The sequence below is a fragment of the Cyprinus carpio genome, chromosome B16, assembly GCF_018340385.1.
Source record: "Cyprinus carpio isolate SPL01 chromosome B16, ASM1834038v1, whole genome shotgun sequence".
Lineage (NCBI taxonomy): Eukaryota > Metazoa > Chordata > Actinopteri > Cypriniformes > Cyprinidae > Cyprinus > Cyprinus carpio.
The window spans coordinates 9,296,260-9,319,316 of record NC_056612.1 but is presented as its reverse complement, the minus strand read 5'-3'; the positions used below and the strand labels follow the sequence as shown (position 1 = coordinate 9,319,316).

Sequence of the window (23,057 nt, the reverse complement as noted above, 5' to 3'; positions counted from 1 at the left end):
ACAAAATAAATTCAAGCAATTATGAGCCAAATTAAATGAGAAGGACAAGCAAAAATGTCCACCCTGTTAGGAACAAATAAACAACAATTTAAAATTTTTATATGTAAAATTTTATATTTAAAATGTAAAAAAAAAAGTTTAAATACACCACTTCTTCAACTTCTACATCAATTGCTGTCACTATCACTATGCACACTGAATGTGTCCAGCCTGACTTAACAGCTTGGACATTTTGACCTAAAATCAGCCATTACACTAAGTCTGAGCAGAAAATGCTAACACAGAAGGTCTATCAAATAAAGAATTGAATGGATTTTTAAAAATAAAATAAAATTATATTATAAATTAATTAATTATTAACTTTTCTTTTTTTCCTATTCCCCTTAACAGGGTGGACATATTAAAGCTGAGCACATCAGATTGGAAAGATAAAATAAATAAAAACAGAAACAGAGGCTCTCACTCACCTTCCCCAGGTGTTTTCCTTCAAAGAAATTATGTCAGCTTTTTGAAAAGTTGTAGTTTCCTTTTTCCAACTTTAATTTAAAGGGCCAGTAGTCGAATATAACAGGGTAGACAATATTTTAAGGGGCAAAATATTATTATTTTTATTTTTATTATTATTATTTTTAATGAATTTAAAACTAATATAGATACATTAAAGAAAAGTATTACTGATATACCAAACAAGGTGAAAATATCTAAAAAAAAAAAAAAAAAAAAAGACTTTATATTAAGTGTATTCATCATCAAAATGGCAGGCACAGGCCAAGGAACATAAGAAAAATTGTGATATTTGGTGGTTTAAAATGCTGTAAGATGTTTAGAATTATATATAAATAAAAACTTAAATATGCTTAAAGTTCACAAGGTGTTTTTTCATCAAAGACAACTTTAAAATTGATGTTAAAAATTTGAAGGCAATAATATCATGATCTTCACTGGGGACACAAAAGCCACCGAATCTGCACTGAATACAGCATCTTTAAATAAGAGTGATTTAACAGTAACATCTCATATTAGAAATTTGGTAAGAAGAAGATAAAGATGCAGAAATGAAGAGTCAGACATCACTTGGTAATATTAAATGTACTAGATGTTTTATTGGATTTGACCTTTCAGATACATGTTTCTACCAGTAGTTTTGTCATTCTGTCTTTAATCTCAATATTCACGTCTTTCAGATGAACAGCCAATGGCTGACTGCAACAGTGCACTGTCCCTCACCTCTCCCACAAACACACACATGCGCACATACACAGACAATAAGACCTGATACTGCTTCATAGCAATCACATCTCCTGATAAACCAGCGCTGGAACCTGCACACACCAGGCTCAATTGGTTGGTCCAGAAATAATTTGGACGATAAAGTTTGTTTCTCGAATCAGATACTAGGAGAACAAATTGTTGATATGACAGATAAAAGCTGTAATCTATTCCAACAATTAATATAAATATAAAAAACGGCATAAAAGAGGGACAACAAAACCTGGTGTGTTTCGGTTCATGTCGGCAGTTGATATTATTCCAGAGATGCAGTTCAACACAATACTAGTTTTCAGTGCATAACCTGACCTGCTTCTAGTGTGTTTCAGTCACGAGAGTTCAAACATACAAGAGGTTCATTTTATACGGTTTTTCAGTGTTTCTATCTTCCAAGATATGCCTTTATTGGATTAATCAGATGTGGTATTGTTTACATTTTCCCTAAAACACAGAGACTGAGAGTGTACTGAAACATAGCAGTCAAACGCACACAAACAAAGAAAGAACAAGTGAGAGAGGATGCCAATGTCAATCATAGAAAATAATATAAACAAAGCCACCAAACCACCTCCATTAGTGATTAAAGAACATAAAATCATCTAACAAGCACAATTATTAACATAACATGAGTAAAATATGTTAAACAGAGTCTAGTCTAGTGTGTGCACTGGGGTCCAACAACAGGTTTTGTGTGATTGGTGTATCGGTGTGTGACTGGAGTGTAGGTTGAGGGAAAAGGCATAGATGTAAAAGATCGATGGAGGGACGGCCTTTTTTAATAGGTGAGCGTACATTCTCTCTTATAGCATCAAAGCTCCTTTCGAATCTACATAATGATTATGCAGCTGCCAGTTTTAGATATATAGTAGACTTTTTGTACACAGCCATGTGAAAATACATGCAAAGATTATTATAGGAAATGGGGGGCATGATGGGGACATTTGAGAGTTTGGATGTCTTTGGGGAGAGAGACATGCTATTGACTTAAAGCTGCTGTCTCTTTGAAAGGAGGGCGGGAGAGGATGGTTGTGCGTCTCGGTTGGGAAGAGAAGTTGTAGAACAAAATGGAAGATGGGGGAATGTGAGTAAAGACGATTTGTTGATCAATAGTATGTCTCCTTTTCCACCCATCCTGCAAAAAAGACAGAAAAACAGCAGGAATCAGTTTGAGGTTTTGCACATCATTTACACACTGATATATACTTCTATACTGAACACTATAGTATCGTATCCCTGATTTAAAGAAAGAACTTTAATAACCCAATGTGGGGTCATAATGCAAGACATGCTCATAAGAAGTGTGGTTTTTTTATCGTGTTCGTGATTTAATGGGGTTACTTTGAAGGAGCAACTTTCGGACCTCATCATACACAAAGATTAAGAAACTGTAAGGGAAAGCACAGAACCACCAGCTCGGCCTGGAGACAAGAGAGAGACAAATGAGAAGAGAGTACCATATACTTCATGGAAAAGATTATGACATGTTTGTGAACATCTGTGTCTATAGCATAACTTTAGGTCATGTGTCTCACATGTGTATTTATGAATGGCCTAGATTCATAAAATGACTCATGAAATCCATATCGGAATCAGTTTTAGTTTGATTTGATTATTTTCAGATTCTCAATAATTGAATAAAATTACGAAATATATTTAGAGAGCCAGTTTACACCACAGTGGCATGAACATTTTACATTCACAAGCTCTATAACATTATTCTGAATAAGAAATTGATGCATAATACATAGTGAATAATAATTTCAATATATTATTAAATTTTGACTATTAGCATTAAATTCGTAAGCTGTACATTGAATGTTTATTTTGAGTTTGAACATTGAGACATACAGTATGCAACTCAGATTGTTCAATAAACTCTGTTACTTTTTACCATTATCACTTCGTCTCTTCTTTTCTGCTCTTCTCTGGCTTTTCTCTGTCAACTTCTTGACTGACAGAAGACTGTTAAACCCTCATTTTGGTTATCAACAGCTCTGCTGACTAGTTGTTCTGTTACTGGACAAACTCATATTTTCGGGGTTGGATCTAACAGTGTTAAACTCACTTGAGCGGGTACATCCTGAGGGCCACATCCATGCCCGGGCAGTATGAGAGGAATGCAGCAAGAGCTGTTTCTTCAAACAGCCCAAAGATCAGAATCTTATTCCTGTAAAAGGAGAAACACAATTACATCAAATGTTCTTGTGAATACAAACACATAAATGAACACACACGTCCTGAACTCACTTCATGCCCTGCTGGAATACTGAGTTGCGTCTGGTCTTGCAGATGATGACATCAGCCCATTGTACAACCACAATACTGACAAAGAACGCTGTGTGACATGTGAACTCAACAATCTTCCTCTGCTCGTACGTCTGGGGAACATGAACACAACATCTTACAACATGCAGTGAAACGTCTCTGGACCTCTCATGAGACATGTATGAGATCTAAACACTTTCACAACACATGAAAACACTCACCCACTGCTGTCCGTAACTGTCCTCCAGGTCGTTCATCGAACGATCATCCCAGTTGAGTCTGATACCCACGAGCAGTGAAGGCAGGAAGCCATTCTCAGCCAAAATCACAAAGTAGCTGAAGAAACCACCCAAAGCCTGGATCATACCTACACACACAAGCATATGCTTACTTTACAATTTTAATATTTATTAGTTTTTATATAACAGATATAACAGTTTAACACTGTTTCATTGTCATATTTTCTAGTATTATTTGTGGTACTACTGGTCATTCTATTATTAAAGAATTTTTATTTCCAGGGTTTCCACCCTAATATCAGTAGCTTGTAGCACAGCTAACAGTTTCAAAGTTGTTTGTGACTAACCAATTTGTCCGTATGCAATGCTGATGAGACGCTCGTTCACAAGTTTGTCTCTCAGAGGGTTCCTGGGCTGCCTCTTCATGATGTCACTCTCCGCAGCTTCATAAGCTAGGGAAATAGCAGGAACCTGTGGAGGTAGAGAGAAAGTTACATTTTTGTAATTCATGTTTGTGTGAGTATATATTAGTGTGAGAGTAGGTCATTATTTCTCCTGTTTTCCTTTTCAGTTTTTCGTGCTTACCATGTCAGTCCCCAGGTCGATGCAGAGGATGGTGATGGTGCCCAGGGGCAGAGGGATATTGACGATAATGAAGAACAGGAAGGGAGTGATCTCAGGGATGTTGCTGGTCAGGGTGTATGCAATGGACTTCTTCAAATTATCAAAGATAAGTCGGCCTGCATGGGGAGAAATGGATTTTCATATGTTGTTTGACAACATCAAAAGGCATTGGTCCTGCCCTCCAATTCACTAGTCTCCTCTTGTCTTACTCACCTTCTTCTACTCCAGTAACAATGGAGGCAAAGTTGTCATCCAGCAGAATCATGTCAGCAGCCTGTTTAGACACATCAGACCCTGAAATGCCCATAGCGACACCGATATCAGCCTTCTTCAGGGCCGGAGAATCGTTCACACCATCACCTGTTACAGCCACAATGGCTCCCTAAGTGACAGAAACATAAACAGGACATGTAGAAAGCTATAATTAAGACATTATTCAAATCACAAAGGACTTCTGGAGGACTGAGGAATATAAACAATCTTGAAATGCAAGATGTGTGTTTACCTGTCGCTGGCAACCCTCTACAATAATGAGTTTTTGCTGAGGAGACGTCCTGGCAAACACAATCTCAGTGTGGTTCCGCAGAACTTCGTCTATTTGCTCCTGAGAATAGTCCTTCAGATCCGTTCCATGAATCACACAAGCCTTGGCATCCCTAAAACACACAAAACAAAAAATACTGATAAAAACTTTTTTGTAGTGCAATCACTTCGTCTGGCAATTTTTTAAGGCAAAATCCAATAGTTCAAAAGAAATTTTGCGTGAGGGCAAAATATTCTACCATTCAGATTTCGCAATAAATGCAAGTTGACCACTATAGTATTGACAGACAATGAATCTTTTTTTGCACATGAAATTTCGCTAATCTGACCGCACCATAAATGCATGTTGAGGTGCCGTGTGCATTTACAGTGCTGGTCATTGCATTACCTGGGATTGACCTGACTGATGGGGATGTTGAGGCGGGCAGCGATGTCTTCCACAGTCTCGTTGCCCTCTGAGATGATGCCCACACCCTTGGCGATGGCCTTGGCAGTGATGGGGTGATCTCCTGTCACCATGATGACCTTGATTCCAGCAGAACGGCACTTTCCCACAGCGTCAGGCACGGCAGCACGGGGCGGGTCGATCATTGACATCAGTCCCACAAAGCAAAGGTTGTCTGTCGTGAAATTCACATCTTCTGTGTCAAACGCAAAGCCTTTAGGGTACTGGTCCTCAGGCAGTAAGAGGTGGCAGAATCCTGTGGAAAGAAGGCAAGTTTACACATATTTGTATAATATATAATTGAGTTTTTAATGTTTTGAAAGATATTTCTTATGCCCATGAAGGCTGCAGTTTATTTTGATAAAAAAACACAGTAAAAACAGTAATATTCTGAATTATTAGTTTTCTATTAGGATATATTTTAAAATGCAATTTATTCAAGTTGGAAAAAAAGAAAAGAAAATCCAAACTTTTTTTTAAGGTGGTTATGTTTTATAACCATTCATTTATCATAAAGGGGTTTATTTATGATGATACATTTCTCTGCTTATTACACAGCCGCTCAAACTCCCAAAATGGACATCCACTATATTAACATGTAGAAAATGAACTATGGTCAATTATGCAGTTTAGTAACCATTATACAAAAATATCTGACCTAGAATGCTGTGACTGACCAATCAGATTTGAGTATTCTAGAGTGCCATGTCATAATACCATATATACGCACCCAGCACTCGCTCCCCAAGTCCTCCAAGCTCCAGGTAGGCATTCTGGAAGGACTCCTTCATCTCCTCATCCATGGGCTGCTCCTTACCCTGCAGCATTATGGTGGAACAACGATCTAGGATGCGCTCTGGTGCCCCCTTCATCACCAACAGGTAGCGGTTATCGTTGGGGTCTTCTGTCTCATGGACGGACAGCTGGGAAAAATATGGAAATAGGGATGACTACACTTAACTGAGTTTGTGATTACACCCTGTCTCTATGCTGCAGAGGAGCTCCAGACACTTTATTATCCACATTTCTCTCAAATAAGAGGATTTCAGATTTATGTTTAGTCTTTTATCAGAACCAAACAATATTTAGTTCCATTTTTAATATTTGCACTACACAATGTGCTATTGTTTGTTTGTTGAACCTCAGCCTTTCCATTCATTGTAACTCATATTGATATTTTCGGTTTGATTTTGAAAATCAGTAACTGCTGACAAACCTGGTATTTGTTGGTAGAGTTGAATGGGATTTCAGCTACTTTCTTGTTCTTCTCTCTCATCATCTTGACTGAGCCACAGGACAGCTCGATACACTTGAGCAGGGCCGACTCAGAAGCATCACCCGCAACGTCCCTCTTTAGGATGGGCAGAGAGTCTTGTGCTGCCTTAAACACAGCCCTGTTACACAGAGCCGCCACACGGGCCAGAGACACCCACGTCAATGAGCTCTTATCAAATGATGCACCTGCAGAAAGAGATCAACTTAGACTCTGGAGGGAAAAACCGATGTCATAAAGTGGGTGAGACTAGATCATCATTCGGCTCTTAAAATGAAGAAAAGAACAAACCAGACTGATCTTCAGTGGTGTCAGCTTCATGGATCTGGTTGTCGAACCACATATGTGCGACGGTCATTCGATTCTGGGTCAGAGTTCCAGTCTTGTCTGAGCAGATAGTTGAGGTGGATCCTAGTGTCTCTACAGCTTCGAGATTCTTAACCAGGCAATTCTTCCGAGCCATACGCTTTGCCGTCAGAGTGAGACACACCTGAGATTAAATAAACATTAGAGAGATTAATTGAAAAACTAATTTTATATCCCTTAATGTAATTTAATCATTAAGGGATAAAAAAATTTGTTTTTCAATTTAAACATCCTTAATGGTTCCATTATCCATTATCTAAGTGGTTTTGAGGAAGGAATATAATTTTTTTTTTAAAATCAATTAATTGATTTATGATTATTTATTGATAAATTTGTTTTAATTTTTTAGTTTAAAAATATTATTTGTTATGGTGTTTATATTTTTTTTGATGCAATATAAATAGTCTTTTGCCCAGAAATCGGACTACACTGGTCGTGCTAAATGCTTCACTAAAAAAATACATAAAGGCTCTAAAACTGGTGTGAAGTCAAGGTTCTGATGCACTGAAAAGAACTGGTTAATGAGAGTCATTCACTTGGGAATCAGACTACCCTGGTTGATTATTTTTTGGACTACACTGGTTACACTGTATGTTTTTGATTCTTAATTCCTAGAAGGGGTGGGCGATATGACCAAAATCTTATATCACAATGTGAGTAATTTTATTTCACGGTAACAATATATACATGATGTAGTTATTTTTTGCTTTAAAAAACTAACACTAGCCTAAATTTAAAAATAAAACTCAAGTTACCGAAACAGTAAATTATTAAACAGTCGGCGATTAAATAAGAATAAGAAACTAATTACAATCAATAGGCAAAAAACGCCCTCACGGCCTATATAGCGTCTCTGACAGCACTCAAAAACAGTCTCATAGCGAAATGAGTTCTCTTGCGCTGATGCTTGCCTTTTCATTTGTTTTAAACCGTAATGCTTAAAAACATGTGCCAACGATAAGTTTTCGAGACCACGTAGCACAGCAACTTCATGTGAGCCTGTAACCACGAGAGAGACAATAGTCTAAAATCTCTGCCGGCTGACAAATTTCTACCGTTAATCGCGTCTACTAGTATATCACCCACCCCTAGTTTCTACCCTTACTGAACTGTATTTAAATGCTTAGATGATGCATGTGCTCACAGTGACAGTAGCCAGCAGACCCTCAGGCACATTAGCGACAATGATTCCGATGAGGAAAATGACGGCCTCCAGCCAGGAGTATCCCAAAATGATGGACAGAATGAAGAAAGACACTCCTAGGAAGACAGCCACGCCTGTGATGATGTGAATAAAGTGCTCGATCTCCTTGGCGATGGGGGTTTTCCCTGTCTCCAGTCCTGAGGTCAGCGTGGCAATGCGGCCCATCACGGTGCGATCGCCAGTGCAGACCACAATACCACGAGCAGTGCCTGATAAAGAAACAAAAAAACGTCACACCTCTGACCTTGACTTTTACATAGGTAGCCAGGTTCAACACTTGACTGTAGCAAATCACGAACCTTCCACACAGTTAGTGGAGAAGAAAGCGATGTTACGGGTTTCCAGAGGATTGTCATGAGTGCAGTCAGGTGATCTTGTCTGAGGTTCTGATTCGCCGGTGAGGGAGGAGTTATCCACCTACGTATCATATCAGAGACACACAGTTGCCCAATGGGTAGCAAAGCAAGTACGATTCCTTACAAAGGATTGGAGTTTATAAACCACAAACCTTGCAGCCATGAGCAGAGACGATTCTAAGGTCAGCTGGGATTCGGTCTCCACCTTTGACCTCTACCAGGTCGCCTGCTACCACGTCCTCAGCGTTAATCTGCATCTTCTCTCCTTCACGGATTACTAATGCTTGCTGTGGATAGAAAGAGAGTCATTTCTGCTCACTGTTTCTTTGTGTTTCTGTGTATTTTAAGTTTGCATGGATTGTTTCCAGTACCTGGGGCACCATGTTTTTAAATGACTCCATGATCTTGGAGCTTTTTGCCTCCTGGAAGTAGGAGAAGCAGCCAGTGATGATGACCACAGCAGACAGCACGATACCCAGGTACAACTGAGAGGAGAACAAAGAAGACGCATTCAAATATTATGTTCATGTATTCATGTTCAGTGTGGATTCACTGAAGCAGGATACGGTGCTAGTGTGTGAATGTATATGCACGTTATCTCCAGCTGGCTCATCTTCGGTAGCAGCCTGAATGGCGTAGGCCAGGAAACAAAGAATGGCTCCGATCCACAGCAGGATGGAGAAACCTCCGAACAGCTGACGACAGAATTTAACCCACTCGGGTGTTGTGGGAGGTGGGGTCAGAGCATTTGGCCCGTCTCTTGCCAGAAACTCTCTAGCCTTTGCATTAGTTAAACCCTTGTGAAGAGAAAAAGAGAGATAATTTCCTAAAATGACTTAATCAATGTCGTGCCACTTCAGTTTCAAACTAGAATTAAATTAAATATTATTAAATAGTTAAATAAATTAACAAAAACGTATTTAAAATAATCTTAGTGTTACAAACAAGATTTGTAAGCAATTTATTTCTTATTTTTATTTTTCCCATCAAAAACTGTTGTTTTAATTGAATAATATACAGTTATAGAAACTTCTTGAATCATGAAATTAATCACAGTCAAGTATCTTCTAGATATTTATAATATTTTTTATATTCCATAAATCTATAATACCTACTGAAACTCTTAGTTTCTGTTCACTGAGATGTTTGAAAACAAACAACTTTGTCATCATAACAGCTAGTGAATGTATTCTACTTGGGATGCACAGCCTAAACCAATGTATTATACAGAGTATGGAGCTCTCTAGTGGTCAATAAGGAGAAGTGCTGCAAAACAGTCATTCCTAAAATGTGTTGTTCATACACTCAGGTGAGTATTTTCTGCTCTGCTATATGTAAACATTTTTTAAATCACCTACACACATCAGATTTATAATTGGACATGGGTGTTTTTAGCAAACATGGAAGCCTGGTTTTAGCAAACACTAAATCATTTGTGAGTTTACCTGAACAATGTCTGTCTGAAATTTCCGGCATACTTCCTCAACGGACATCTTATGTTCTGTCTGAAATGGAAGGTAAAAAGTACAATTAACAAAAGAAAAAGATTGCTACCATGCTGCTTTTTCAGTGTGATTCTTACCAGGGGAACTTCTTTCTTCAGATCATCAAGATCCTTCGTCCCCTTCTTCTTTTTTGGAGAATCCTTATCATCTTTATCTTGCGTGGTGGCCACGCGATAGCTATCCGATCGCCCATACTAAAACACAGAGAATATTTAGTTAATTCACTTTAGACAAATCAATCACAGAAACTGAGAGTTTAGTCTCTACTTGCAATGTAAAATTGCAATAGAACATTTCAAGTAATTTACTCTACATTCACTGTGATTTCAGATGGTGGATCATGGGTCTCTCTCACCTCAAAGAGGTCATTTAACCTCATTTAATTTGCTGAAAGAATACAGAACTTGAGAGTGTGGCATCACAAAGACTCTTGTTGTTCATCAAAGACACTCTGATTAAGTTGAATATGTGTCTGTTTCAGATCACAGTGACATGAAAATCTAGAATGTTTAGTGAAATGTGCACGCATACACAGTTCAGAGAGTGCATGCACTTCAAAACATCTCAAATCTAATTTTCACACTTTGTTCTTTATCTAATGAAGACAGAGCTCAAAGTTCAGACTCTGGAGAATATTCCACTTTTGTGTTCATCTAACAGGCTGATGATTTTATCCGATTAGAGATATATAGCCTGAGGTTGAGATAATTATTCGATCATGGACAGTTTTGACCTTTCAATGTACTATCATAATACACCCCCTTCCATAAATCCTCTGTTTCTATTGGCTGGATGTGTAATCCTATCATACCGGAAGACTGCAGCACAGAATAAATCCAGCAGAGCTAAGATGGCTCCCGTGAGACTCGGGTGGTGCTATTTTAGGTGGGCAGTCATCATTAAAGCAGGAAACTGTGTATCATCTGACCTCACGAATGATCAATACTGAAGTTCCAGAACATTTCCCTCCAGGAAATAAAGAACTATTCTTGTAGTGCAGTCAATATGTGAACAGTGAATCCCCTTCCAGGAAATTACTGAGGAAAGACCCTGTGTAACAGGACCTCTAACATGAGGCTCTGGATGAGTGGAGCCCCCTGCTGGTCAATGTATTGAAAGAACCAGACCAATTTGGTAATTATGAGTATTTTTAAAAGTACACAATGTATCTGTAGTATTGTTTATTAAAACATATATATTTAAAAATATATAAAACATTCAATAAGTATGTTGTTATATTTAAAAACTACTGCAATTAAAAAGTATTCTGTATTTATATTTAAATATTAAACTAGTTCTCTCTCTCTCTCTCTCTCTTTCTCTCTCTATAAATATAATATGAAAACTACTACTGTAATACTGCAAATTTAAACAATAAATTGAATACACAATAAAAAAAATGCACATGCTTTTGTATATGCTTGGTTGTGTAAATAAAATATTTCATACAAATATATCAATACATTTATTTGTAAGTACTGTTATATTTAATATTATATAATACAGTTAATACTTACATTATTAACATTTGAGATATTTTAACATTATATATAATATATAAAATTACTGTATTTAATGTTATTAAAATAAAACTATTAGTAAATATTACTTTTAATCCAACATTTCACTTATTTTTAATTAAAATATATAGGTCTAATATTTTTTTCATTTTGCCAAAATATCAGCAGGGAAATACTGTACAAAATAGGGGGGCAGCAGAAACTATCCTTACTATCAAACCTTACGTGCAAGAGGAGGTTTTATCAGCAATCCAAAACAGACCTATGTCTTTTGATTATATTTGCAAATTCAAGCAGTGATGTAAAAATACACAGCCAAACACAACACGACATTTGACTGAGGTTTTTTATCTGCATTTTTATGGTCAGCTGACACGCCTGCTTTAGAGCGAAAGATGTTGACTCGCGCACACAGCCAGGTGACACCTATTAAAAGAGAATGAGAACGTGAGAAAAGAAGATGGATGGATGGATAAAGAGGAGAAACAAAAGAGGGGACAGATGGAAAGAGAGAAGAGCATGCAGAGATGGGGACTGAGAGAAAAGCTGACAGACCAAGAGAGATATCCAAAGAGAGAGAGATTAGGAGACAGAGAGAAATATATGTCACTTCCTGTGGGGTAATTAGATATTGACCTGCTGCTCTCTCAGTGTGAGAGCTTGTCGCTGTCAGCGGCTGCATTTAATGCCTGATGACTCTAAGCATCACACCACCTGCCCAAAACCAACCGGACACACACACACACACACACACACACACACACAGTGACCTTCTAGCCAACCTGCACGGGACACACAACAACGCCACAGATCCCATGACAAACGCGAGTGCATGTGTGGTAGGTGACACCACTCAGTAATTAAATGAATAAAAAGTGAGCATCACCCCTATCAGCTCACATTGATCTTACAAATCAAAAACATCTTTTCACTACTGAAGCACATCTTAGAAGCTTTTAGAGTTTGATTTTGTAATAGTGGCTAAAAGTGTGAAAGCTGATGAGACACACCTGGAAACACTGCAAACACACAGAGGTCCTCTTTCATCGCTACGAAATTAAAAACAGCTGAACACACACACAAAGAACAAAGGGAACGATGAGAGAAATGAGATAGAGAGAGTCAGGGACAGAGGAAAATAGATTAAAAAGCAAAATACAGAAAAATAATGTATGCTATGTAATATGTTTCTATACTTTTTATGCTTTTATAGTAGGTGTGTGTTTTGTGATGTGAAGGTGGATATGTGTGTGTGTGTGGTGGGGGGGCGGGGGCACCTGCCGCAGATACATCTGCAATGATACCTGCACTGCGGCATAAGAACAGAGCGCAAATAGGAGAAGAGTGCTCTCTTTCTCTCACAGACAAACCTGATGCAAATTTAGAGAGATATCAGATTAATAATAACTTTGAGTAAAGCTCATGTGGAGAGACTCACTGTCAGATAAACAGAGAGAAGACAAGAAGATCAGGGTCCAAAACTATTTGCCACACTTGTTAATGGAAGATCCATTGAAACGAGTTACCAAAACATTTAAATGTCAGAAACATTTGTTGTATGTATGTGTGTGTGTGACTGTGTATTTAATTTATTTAAATAGATTTTTTCTCTCAAATTTATTGAATTATTGTGAAGAATATTTAAAACTTCAGGCATCCTACAAAAACCTCTGATAGAAAATTGCTATTGAGATAAATGTTGTTATGTGATTTAAATTACAGTGTGGTTTACAGTAGAAGCCTTAGGTGTGTGTTATTATTATCCGATTCCAGATCAGATATAACTGTGCTCTTGTGGTAAGGTTACTGACTGAGAAAAACAGAGAACCAGAGACGCTGGGCTGGAATTACACGCCAGCATACTGACATTTCTACTGACTAAGACAGAACACACACACACACACACAGTCTCTGGTACTGACTGAGGTCTGTCCTTTAACTCTGGTCACAAAGTATTGATGTTCTTGAAACTGAAGGACACATTTAGTCTGCATGTGTGTGTACATGTATGTTCACATTCTGCAGAGCAAAAGACACAAGGAGAGGACAAGTGTGTGGCGGTTGAGCTCAGGGACTTGTATGTCCTACATAAGTTTGGAAAGAGTGACTGAGATAGACTTTGCAACATAGAGAGAGAACAAGAGAAAGATAGAGCACAATATTTAAAAAGCACATTATTCTTTCCTATCACATATTCTATGGTTGCAGGTGGTATTTATAATTTATGGTGAGGGACATTCTCATTTTTAGAGAGAACATGACTGGACCAAAATCTGCAGTGCAGGATGAGTCATCAATATGTTTTGTCCATTTCTCCAGAGGAGAAGGCCTGTACATTTTAAATGTGTTTATCTGCTAAAAGTTCATTTTGCAAACTTGCAAGCACAACAACATGCAGATGTTATGACTTAAAATGACTTGACATAAAACAAACATTAAAATAAGTTAAAACAATTAAAATCAACACTTTCTTAATTAAACACACACCTTCGACAGCTGAGGAAGTTGCTGAAACAGTTCTACTCACCCATCAGTGAGTCTTTCCTGTGCACTTCAGTAACTGTCTTGGTTTGGTTCAGCTACAAAACCAGACATCAGAGAACAGTTCGGACTGCTGAAAGGATTATTGCTGCTCCCCTGCCCACCCTCCAAGAACTGTATACATCCAGAGTGAGGAAAAGACAATTCATTTATTTGTAAATTTTTGTCTTTTTACATTTACCTATGTGTATTTTTTATTCTCATCTTATTTTTATTGTCTGTGTGTTGTTGTCTCTGTGTACTGGAAGCTTATGTCACTAAAACAAATTCCTTGTATAGTCATCAAATTCCAAGCATACTTTCTGATTCTGATTCTGATTAATTAATACATTTTTATTTTACTTCAACAGTTTCTTCTTTGAAGAATTAGGGTTCTCACTGACTGTTTTGGAAAATTAGTACATATGAGGTAGCCTACTGGTACTGTAAATTAATAAAATCATATAAAACTGCATTTTTATAATCAATATGCATTTTTCCAATTATGTAAATATGTTATTGGGTAGCAAAAAAAAGAAAAATGTAATTATTATTATTTAAAAAAAAATTGCTACCCAAAAACATATTCACATATCTGGAAAATTTTTTGTAACTGTGCTATATGTCATCATCACCAATAGCTTCGTGACAATGATGTGTAAAATACTACTTGCTCCTCACTGAGTTTGTCCTTGTGATTATGAAAATGTAAGTTAATCTGTGAATAAGCAAAGCAAACCTTCCCTTTGGGAAAAGCAATCCAGGGTACTGCAGCCTTCATGAATGTTGTGTTCACAGAAGTGTAAAAAGCACACTGATTCTCCAGGGTGTCCTTAAAAGCTTTCAGTGTGAGAGGACAGATTTTTTATTCTAACATAAATACTGCACACATATTCTTTTTCACAAATGCCCTAATCTTCATTAACACACACATGTCCACATTCAGATTTTAGCAAAGAACTGAATGGCCACTTCACTACGACTTGGAGTCTTTACTATTTTTCTTTCTTTTTTAAAAAATAGTTTTATTCAGAAACAATCGATTTAATTGACCAAATGTGACAGTAAAGACTTTCATAATGTTACAAAAGATTTCTATTTCAATAGAATCAAGGTCTTTTGAACATTATTTTTATTAAAGAAAGTTTCCACTGAAACTGTTTTCAACATTAATAATTATAAGAGTAAGACATTAGTAAGACATTTCAACATTAATAATTATAAAATAAATGGGTATTATAAATGTTTCTTAAGCAGTAAATTAGCAAATTAGTTTTTTTTCTGAAGGATCATGTGACACAATTTGTAAAACAATATTACAGTTCTTACTGTATTTATGTTCAAACGAATGCAGTCTCTGTGAGCATAAGGAAAATTTAAAAAAAAAACTTACCGACCCCAAATTTTGAAATGCAGTGCAACTTGCAACAATGACACCAGCGTTAGACCATCTTACATTATCATCAGTCAATCAAACTAAATAGAAATCCCTTTTTTTTTTTTTTTTTTTTTTTTTTTACACTTTTTGTATATTAGTTTATACGTTGTAAGATGTAGCACTATCCTTTGAGAACCAATGAAATGACCAGCCTAGTTTGATTCTTACAGAGCATGAAGCACCACATCTGCCAGCAGCAAGATCACTCTGTTCTCTTTTATCAGCCTTTCCCTCTATAGCATGAGGACTGCATCCCACTTTAGTACAGCCATGTAGTTTTCCATCTAAAAAACCTGTAGAAATGTTCAGGACCAGAGGGAATCCCTGTCAGATCTAGTCTTCTCTGTCTAGCTCCTGATGAATATCTCCAGGCAGAACAGTGCCAGCTCTACAAAGCATTTAAACGACTGTTATAGCAGCAGTCAGACACATCAACACTACCCTTAGAGTGCTGTTTGGTGTGTGATATATTACTACAAGTGTGTCAGTGACTTTTACACATGCCGATACAGCCATAAAAAGGTCTGTTTGATCTGGCATGAGTGACCTTAAAAGTGTGAGTCATGAAGTACTTGTTCAAGAGCAGATAAGACTGAACACTTCATCCAGTATTTCAGTGATTGACTGAGTGTGTGTGTAAGTGACCTTGCTGTACCATCTGTTACACTGTGAGATGTAGACCAAGCTAGGTCTGGGCCTCAAAGTACAGAATAAATAATCTGATTACAGCACTCTGGGATTAGCTCCTCCTGAATCGTCTCCATCACAAAAAAGCCAGACTCGCTGCAGAGTTTTCTATGTGAATACCTGACATAAACAAAATCTTTACACCTAAAATCAAAACCTGATGAAATTCAATTATATAATCAATAAAATCTCCCAAACAATTATTTATTGTATATATAATGTTTATTGCTTATGCTTAATGTCTTCTTTATGTGTACACAAATTTGTGTCAGAATATTTCAATGTACTGTTTATACAGTACATTGTATAAAGTCCCGGACCCACTAGGGGGCCTCAGTACAGTTGCTATGCCATATTTCTTATTTTAATTTATTCCGTAAAATATCCATTTTTTTACTTAACAAAGAGATTTCGTGAAGTTCTTGGAAAACCTGTATATATGGGACTTTTTTTTAAAAAAATGTTGTCTCAAACCTGGAAAAGTCACAGTAAAATCCTAAAAAAATTAAACTAAATAAATAATCAAGCAAATAATAATATACATTATTAAGAATTTGTGATATAATATAAATAATAGATTAAATAATATATATAATTTAAATATTTTTATTTTTAAATAATATATTTATATAATCTAAATAATTACAGACAATTTCTTCTAGTTATGTCAAGCACAAAAAGATTTTGTGTGGAAATTGATATTTGTAAGGAAAAAATCATTTTAAAAACTTGTGCTCTCACAAATTACTATATGTCATTTAAATTCATTGAGAATAAAAGGGTAAATACTGAAGAACATTAAGTTATTGGAATTATGGAATTTATTAAAAAAAAAATTATTATTATTTTCATAAATGAGATTCAATGGTTTAAATCAATGGAAAAAAATCCTTTATCAATAAAAAAATATAGAGATTAAATAATTATAATGATGAGATCATTTAATTCCTTTATCCAGAATCCTCACATAACCCCAGCACAGCTCAACCGACACACACACACACACACACACACACACACACACACACACACACACACACACACACACACACACACACACACACACACACACACACCACACACACACACACACACACACACACACACACACACACACACACACACACACACACACACACATTCAGATGATTGAAGAAAAGAAAAGAAAAGAAAAGAAAAGAAAAGAAAAGAAAAGGAAAAGAAAAGGAAAGGAAAAGAAAAGAAGAGAAGAGAAGAGAAGGAAAGTTAGGTTATAATTTAATTTGGTTTGGTCTTTCTAAAATTAACATTAAACAAAATCTATAATCCTTCTTGTTAAAGTATTACCTCTATATCCCCTCCTGTTCTTCTCTATCCATTATTCTATCCTTCCATCTGTCTATACTTCATCCACTCAGCCCAGCAGAGCCAAGCAGCTTTGTCAGAGTGTGGGGCATCTGTGTGCATGTTCTTGATTGGAACAATAAATCACTGTCCCAAACTACAGTCACAGCAGGGAACACAGATTCTTCACGTCTCAAAGGGGTTGTCCAAGAATTCCTCTCTTTATTCTCTCACACAGACATACTGTACACACTTCATAAGCAGTTTCTCTTGCCATTTCATCACTTTTATCTCCCTAGTTAGTAGGAGACGTCACATTCTCTCTGACGTCTGACACTAATTGTTCATTACAGCTCTAGTAAAAGCAGAGCTAATGGTTAGCTGTGCCCCAGAATTCCCTCCATCAGAATGGACTGTTCTTTCTCAGCTCCTCAAACAAAGGATTGATTAATAAATTATTGTGTGGTGTGGATGTGGAACCTGAACCAGGCCCTCCACGCATCCCCACCGATGGACCTGAGGGGGCAGTTATGCTACATCAACACTGGGGAAAGAGGAGGAGAGGGTAATCTGACCTTGAGCATCCGCTCAACTCACCGACGTCCCATGGACAGAATGTGATAATGAGACCTAACAGATCCAATCCAACTCACAACGAAATGTGTCATTTTATGGAGAGACAACTATCAGCAAGCCACTTTTAAGTTGACTTAAAGGTGCATAAACTACATACTTCACCTTTAACAAATCTTTCATACCCCTTAATGTGGTCCAACAACATTGATCCACTGAGAAACAGTCAGTAGGTATAAGAGGCGTATGATGTGGCCATATAAAACAGAGTCAATTAGCTAAAAAGCTTTTGTAAGATCATTCCTATAGTAAAGTCATATTAAGTGCAGCTATGAAAGGCTCTATTTATTGATTATGTGCTCAACTGAAGGTGAAACATGACCACCAGGATGTTATACAGGATGTTAACTCAGGATGTTATGTTCAGAGAAGGCATGTATTGATTAATTACATTATTAACATATTAAATGCATTATTAAATGCAGAATACAATCTAAGTATTTTATATTTATATTTATTCAATATGCACACATATTTATATAAGATTATATACTCATAATCATTATATTTAAAAAACTTAGCCCTAGTTCTGTCGTGACAACTCTCGGAGTGATTTGCATGGTATATACATGACAATGTTAATGTATTTGGTCTTTGCGGAATAGATCTGCTACACTGCTGCTGCTGCGGCAGAGCAAGTACTGAGTAACTTGCTCAGTCTCAGTCAACATATATGAATAACCCCCATAGCATAAATGATAAATACAGGTGGAGCTGGGGAAGGTGGAGGGGTTCTGAAGTGCGCTGCTACAGCAAACACTGCCAAGTATTTAAATGCTGAGCAACGAGCTCATTGGCTACCGATACAGGAGAGAACCAATCAGCTGTGCCATGTGATAATGATGTCATTATGTCATACTGAGTTAGATCTATTGGACTGCACCATCTAGAGTTTCATGCCAGAACTTTATATTTATCTTTATATATTTTTTGCTAAATTCTATTCTTTTCAGTACCATTAAACTTAAATACTACCAAACATAACTCTATCCTAACAAGCAAACCATCCAATACAAGTCTGATTTGACCTTTTGTATGATCTTATTAGATCATGCACTTAATTACAATCTAAATACTGATCAGTTGCATGTTACAGACACCTCTGTGTCCTCATCTTTGGGCACTCGTTGTCTGTACCATCTGTACCCATTTAACCCAGCCCACTCACTTTGGAAACACAAGTTCAGCCGGGTTAATTACACATAACAGGATCTGTGCCTCTTCCTCTCTCACCCCTCCTCCCAACTACACCGTCCTGCTGCAGCACACCCCTCCCCTCCTCTTCTTCCCCTCTCCTGGGCACTCACCTGCATACACACACGATGTACATACTGAATCATCATGTGTCTGAAGATGAAATGTACATACCATCATACCACCAGCTGTTCTTTCTCTCTTGGGTTAATACAGCAATATTTAAACGGGTTTACACTGAATTAATAATCATTAAAGACATACTCATGTAACATTTTAAATTTAGGTTACTATGACCAAAGTTGTTTCTAGTTGGTGGCTGCTCTTTTCAAAAAAGACTCTTCATCATTTAATAAATAAGTTAATTATTTATTTTGTTTTTACAATAAAATGAATATATGTGAGGGATTGTCAATCACTTTCAATGAAAATTTTCGTGTTTTTTGAAAGTAAATGGTGTCTGAGACCTTCATTTTGCCTATAGGATTATCTTTTATGTTCCACATCCAAAGAAGAAATAAAGTCTCACAGGTTTGGAACTGCATGAAGATATGATGAAAATAGTGTATTTTTGAACGAACTATCCCTTTAAGAGCCCACGACCTCGATGAACTTTATTTCACTTCATCTATTCGCATCCACATCTCGTGCCTATCACAGGCCGGTAACGGGAATTTCCACTCGCGTGGCCCCGCCTCGTGTTTGACGCAGAAAGCCAGCAGCCGTTTGCTGCAGAACACAAGATCCAGGGGGCGTGGTTGGATCCCCATCTAGGGGGTGGAGATTGGTAGGTTAAGGGGTGGAGATAGGTAGGTTTAGGGGTGGCGGTGGGTGGTTTAGGGATCAGGGAGTGGAGACGGGTAGGTTTAGGTATATGTAAGGTGGGAGGAGTTGTATCTGGATCCAACCCCGCCCCCTGGATCTTGTGTTCTGCAGTGATGAGGCCTATAGGGAGTCAAACAGCTGGGATGCTGATGGTGCTGCATTGCCACGAGCATCACTGCGACAGCTACCGGCACGGCACGCGGCAACAAACGCTGTCAAACTTAAAGGAAACTGCGCGAAATTAACCAATATGTCTGTTAACAACCGCCCCGTTTAACCAGGTAAACTCACACCCAAGCGCTCGGATTAATCCATGACTTGACGAAAGTGTCTGCGTAATCATTTCAGCGCTGCTCAGTCATCAGTTTTGACGCAATCACTGCAGCGCGTCTGTGACATTCACTAACTACTGCAATGTTTAATGTTTCCAACGGATCTTTTCTGCGTAAATAGCTTTAGCCGGTCTCTCCGGTTCCCTGCAACGCCTATTAACGACATCAGCTGCTCGACACCGGCATTCACTGCTGCCACGGGATGCACCTGCTTACTCAAGCCGCCATACACACGTCTTTCTGATCGTAATTTGGTAAAACCACGAGGAGGCAAATTTCGCAGCTCAGCCTAACATTCGTTTCATCCCTCCGCGTGTTACACACTGTACTTTGATGATTCCCCATTACCCGCAATTCAGACCCTTTTCGGGTCATCATTCAGAGTGAATCTATTAAATCTGTCCTGTCAGTGATTACCCGCGCGAGGTTATGTCACAGATGCAGGAAATAAGCCGGTTGAAGTACAGATTCCCGGTAACCGCATTATGACGCATGGACTTCAGCGATGGACCGGCTTTGAGGTGTGTGTGTGTGTGTGTGTGTGTGTGTGTGTGTGTGTGTGTGTGTGAACACCAGTCACTTATTATGCCGGTTGTATCCATAAATACAAAGTTGATTCAAATTCACATTCAGTACATCCAAAGTAACTGTGCAGGTCTGGACACGCGCTGCGGTCATTAAGTAACTTAAAACATGTTAAAACAACAACCTGCCAAACAACTTTTGAGCATGAATAGGGCTAAGTTGAAAGAGACATTACACATTTATAATGCAAAGACAGCATTACGCAGCGCTGCCCTTTAGAAAGTCTTTAACTAGCATAACCCGATTAAACTGGCACTTGAAGTTTGAAAAAGCAGCTCCTTTGCGTTTGCTGCTCACCATTAAAAGCATGTAATAACGATTTCAGAATCGTGACGTATAATTTGTAGCGCGTTTCCAGAAAGTCCTGTCCCGTCAGTTTGTCGCAGTCTCCAAATCCGCATAAAAGTCAATGTCACTCTGTCACTTTATGTATGACGCTGCATTTTGCAGCATTTAAAGTTTGCTTAATAAGTTGAAATTCACTGAAAACGTTGTTTTACTTCTTTTGCTGTGATGCAGTAAAATAGAGGTGTCGGTCTTACCCCCATGGTTGCGCAGTCAGTCCGTTCTCTTCAGGTAATATGAGAGTGATGGAGAGAGTGACAGCCTTTCACGAAGAGAGAATGTCAGTCATCAAAAATGATCTTAAAAAAGACGAACAATTATACTTGGTTTAAAAACTTTGTTTTCAATGATTTACCTCGGCTGAGGGACCTAATGCGCGTATACTTTCACGTCAAGGTATAAAAGAAGTTAAGCTGTTCGTTGCAACATTAAGTTAATGAACCTGACAACTTTGTAGAGATTAATTAAACTAAATGTTCAAATGAAATTCGACGGCGAGACAGTGCATTTCGCAGGGATGCCGGTCTCGTGCTCTGCTCTTGGTAGTTGCGATAAAGCCGGCAAAAAATTAAGAAGCCGCACTGCTGCCTTTTTAATGGTGTGGTGTCCCTCCGCGGCACCGCCAGCTGCCGCACCACTCCGCCTGGAAAGAAGCGCCGGTGGATGTGAGAGATGCGCTTCTCCATCTGACCGACATCATAAACGAGTACCTCGCGAGGAACGCCCATATTTACGCTCTCAGCCTATAGACGCACGCACGCCTTAATATCGACGAGTCATCTGTCCAATCAACGCGCAGGCAGCAGGTACAAGTCACTAATCGAAAGCGGCTAAAGCTCCTCCTTGCAGTACTGCGGAATTCCAAAGGTGACAGTCGCACAGCATCATCGTGTGCTCTGAGAAAATCTCTTTTTTGATAAAACGGACTAAGAATAAGCTAAGTCATAATCGGTGCGATTGCATGATTAATGTATTGTAAACGTGTTTGGTTATTGTTGTTTCTATGTATTTTATTATAGCCTACATTTATTAAATTGGTCAGAGAATGAGCACACAGCTGCAGTTCTAGCCAACACTGCAGCAAGCCTTAAGCACACTATGTTCAGTATGTTAAAAACTGTCCTTTAATACTTTAATACTGTAAGACCTTAAGACTTTTTGTTTAATATTCTAATGCTTTGTGTATAATATAAGTTATTGTAATTCTGCAGTTATCAAATCGATTTTAGTGCACCAGTTGTAGTCTCTTCATTTACAAGTTGTGGTGCATGTCTGTATTGAAGACTATTTTTTATTTCACTCTGGAATAATGAAAGATTTTTTGTAGCTTCTTTAAATAATAGTGACTAATGCATCACATATGGCAAACATCTTATGCTAAGCTTCATTTTAAACATATACATATTCATACATACTTCATTCTGTACATTACTCTCTATGACCATCTGTTCTTTTCTTTCCTTTACTCTCCTATACTGAACACCATAGTAAAAGGGATACTCCACCCCAAAATGAAAATTTTGTCATTAATCACTTACCGCCATGCCGTTCCGAACCCGTTAAAGT

At 37.8% G+C, this 23,057-nt stretch overlaps 1 protein-coding gene across 1 annotated transcript; it reads right to left on the bottom strand.

Annotated features, from left to right (window-relative positions):
* Positions 1 to 3,330: 3,330 nt before the first annotated feature.
* Positions 3,331 to 22,175, bottom strand: atp1a3b (ATPase Na+/K+ transporting subunit alpha 3b). Its single transcript, XM_042740562.1, has 20 exons — positions 21,847 to 22,175; positions 21,689 to 21,753; positions 10,167 to 10,283; positions 10,030 to 10,089; positions 9,178 to 9,381; positions 8,956 to 9,069; positions 8,737 to 8,871; positions 8,528 to 8,645; positions 8,169 to 8,437; positions 6,950 to 7,148; positions 6,602 to 6,846; positions 6,116 to 6,308; positions 5,329 to 5,641; positions 4,903 to 5,053; positions 4,611 to 4,779; positions 4,359 to 4,513; positions 4,121 to 4,244; positions 3,756 to 3,901; positions 3,517 to 3,647; positions 3,331 to 3,436 (listed from the first exon to the last, which is right to left on the bottom strand). Exons 2-20 carry the CDS (start codon positions 21,692 to 21,694, stop codon positions 3,331 to 3,333), a joined length of 2,955 nt encoding a protein of 984 aa, XP_042596496.1. The 5' UTR covers positions 21,695 to 21,753; positions 21,847 to 22,175.
* Positions 22,176 to 23,057: the final 882 nt, after the last annotated feature.

Coding starts and splice junctions, on each gene's coding strand:
- atp1a3b (XM_042740562.1), bottom strand. Junction 6,847..6,949: donor CACCACTGAAGATCAGTCTG/GTTTGTTCTTTT, acceptor CTCTTTCTGCAG/GTGCATCATTTGATAAGAGC. Junction 3,648..3,755: donor ACAGTTACGGACAGCAGTGG/GTGAGTGTTTTC, acceptor CATGTTCCCCAG/ACGTACGAGCAGAGGAAGAT.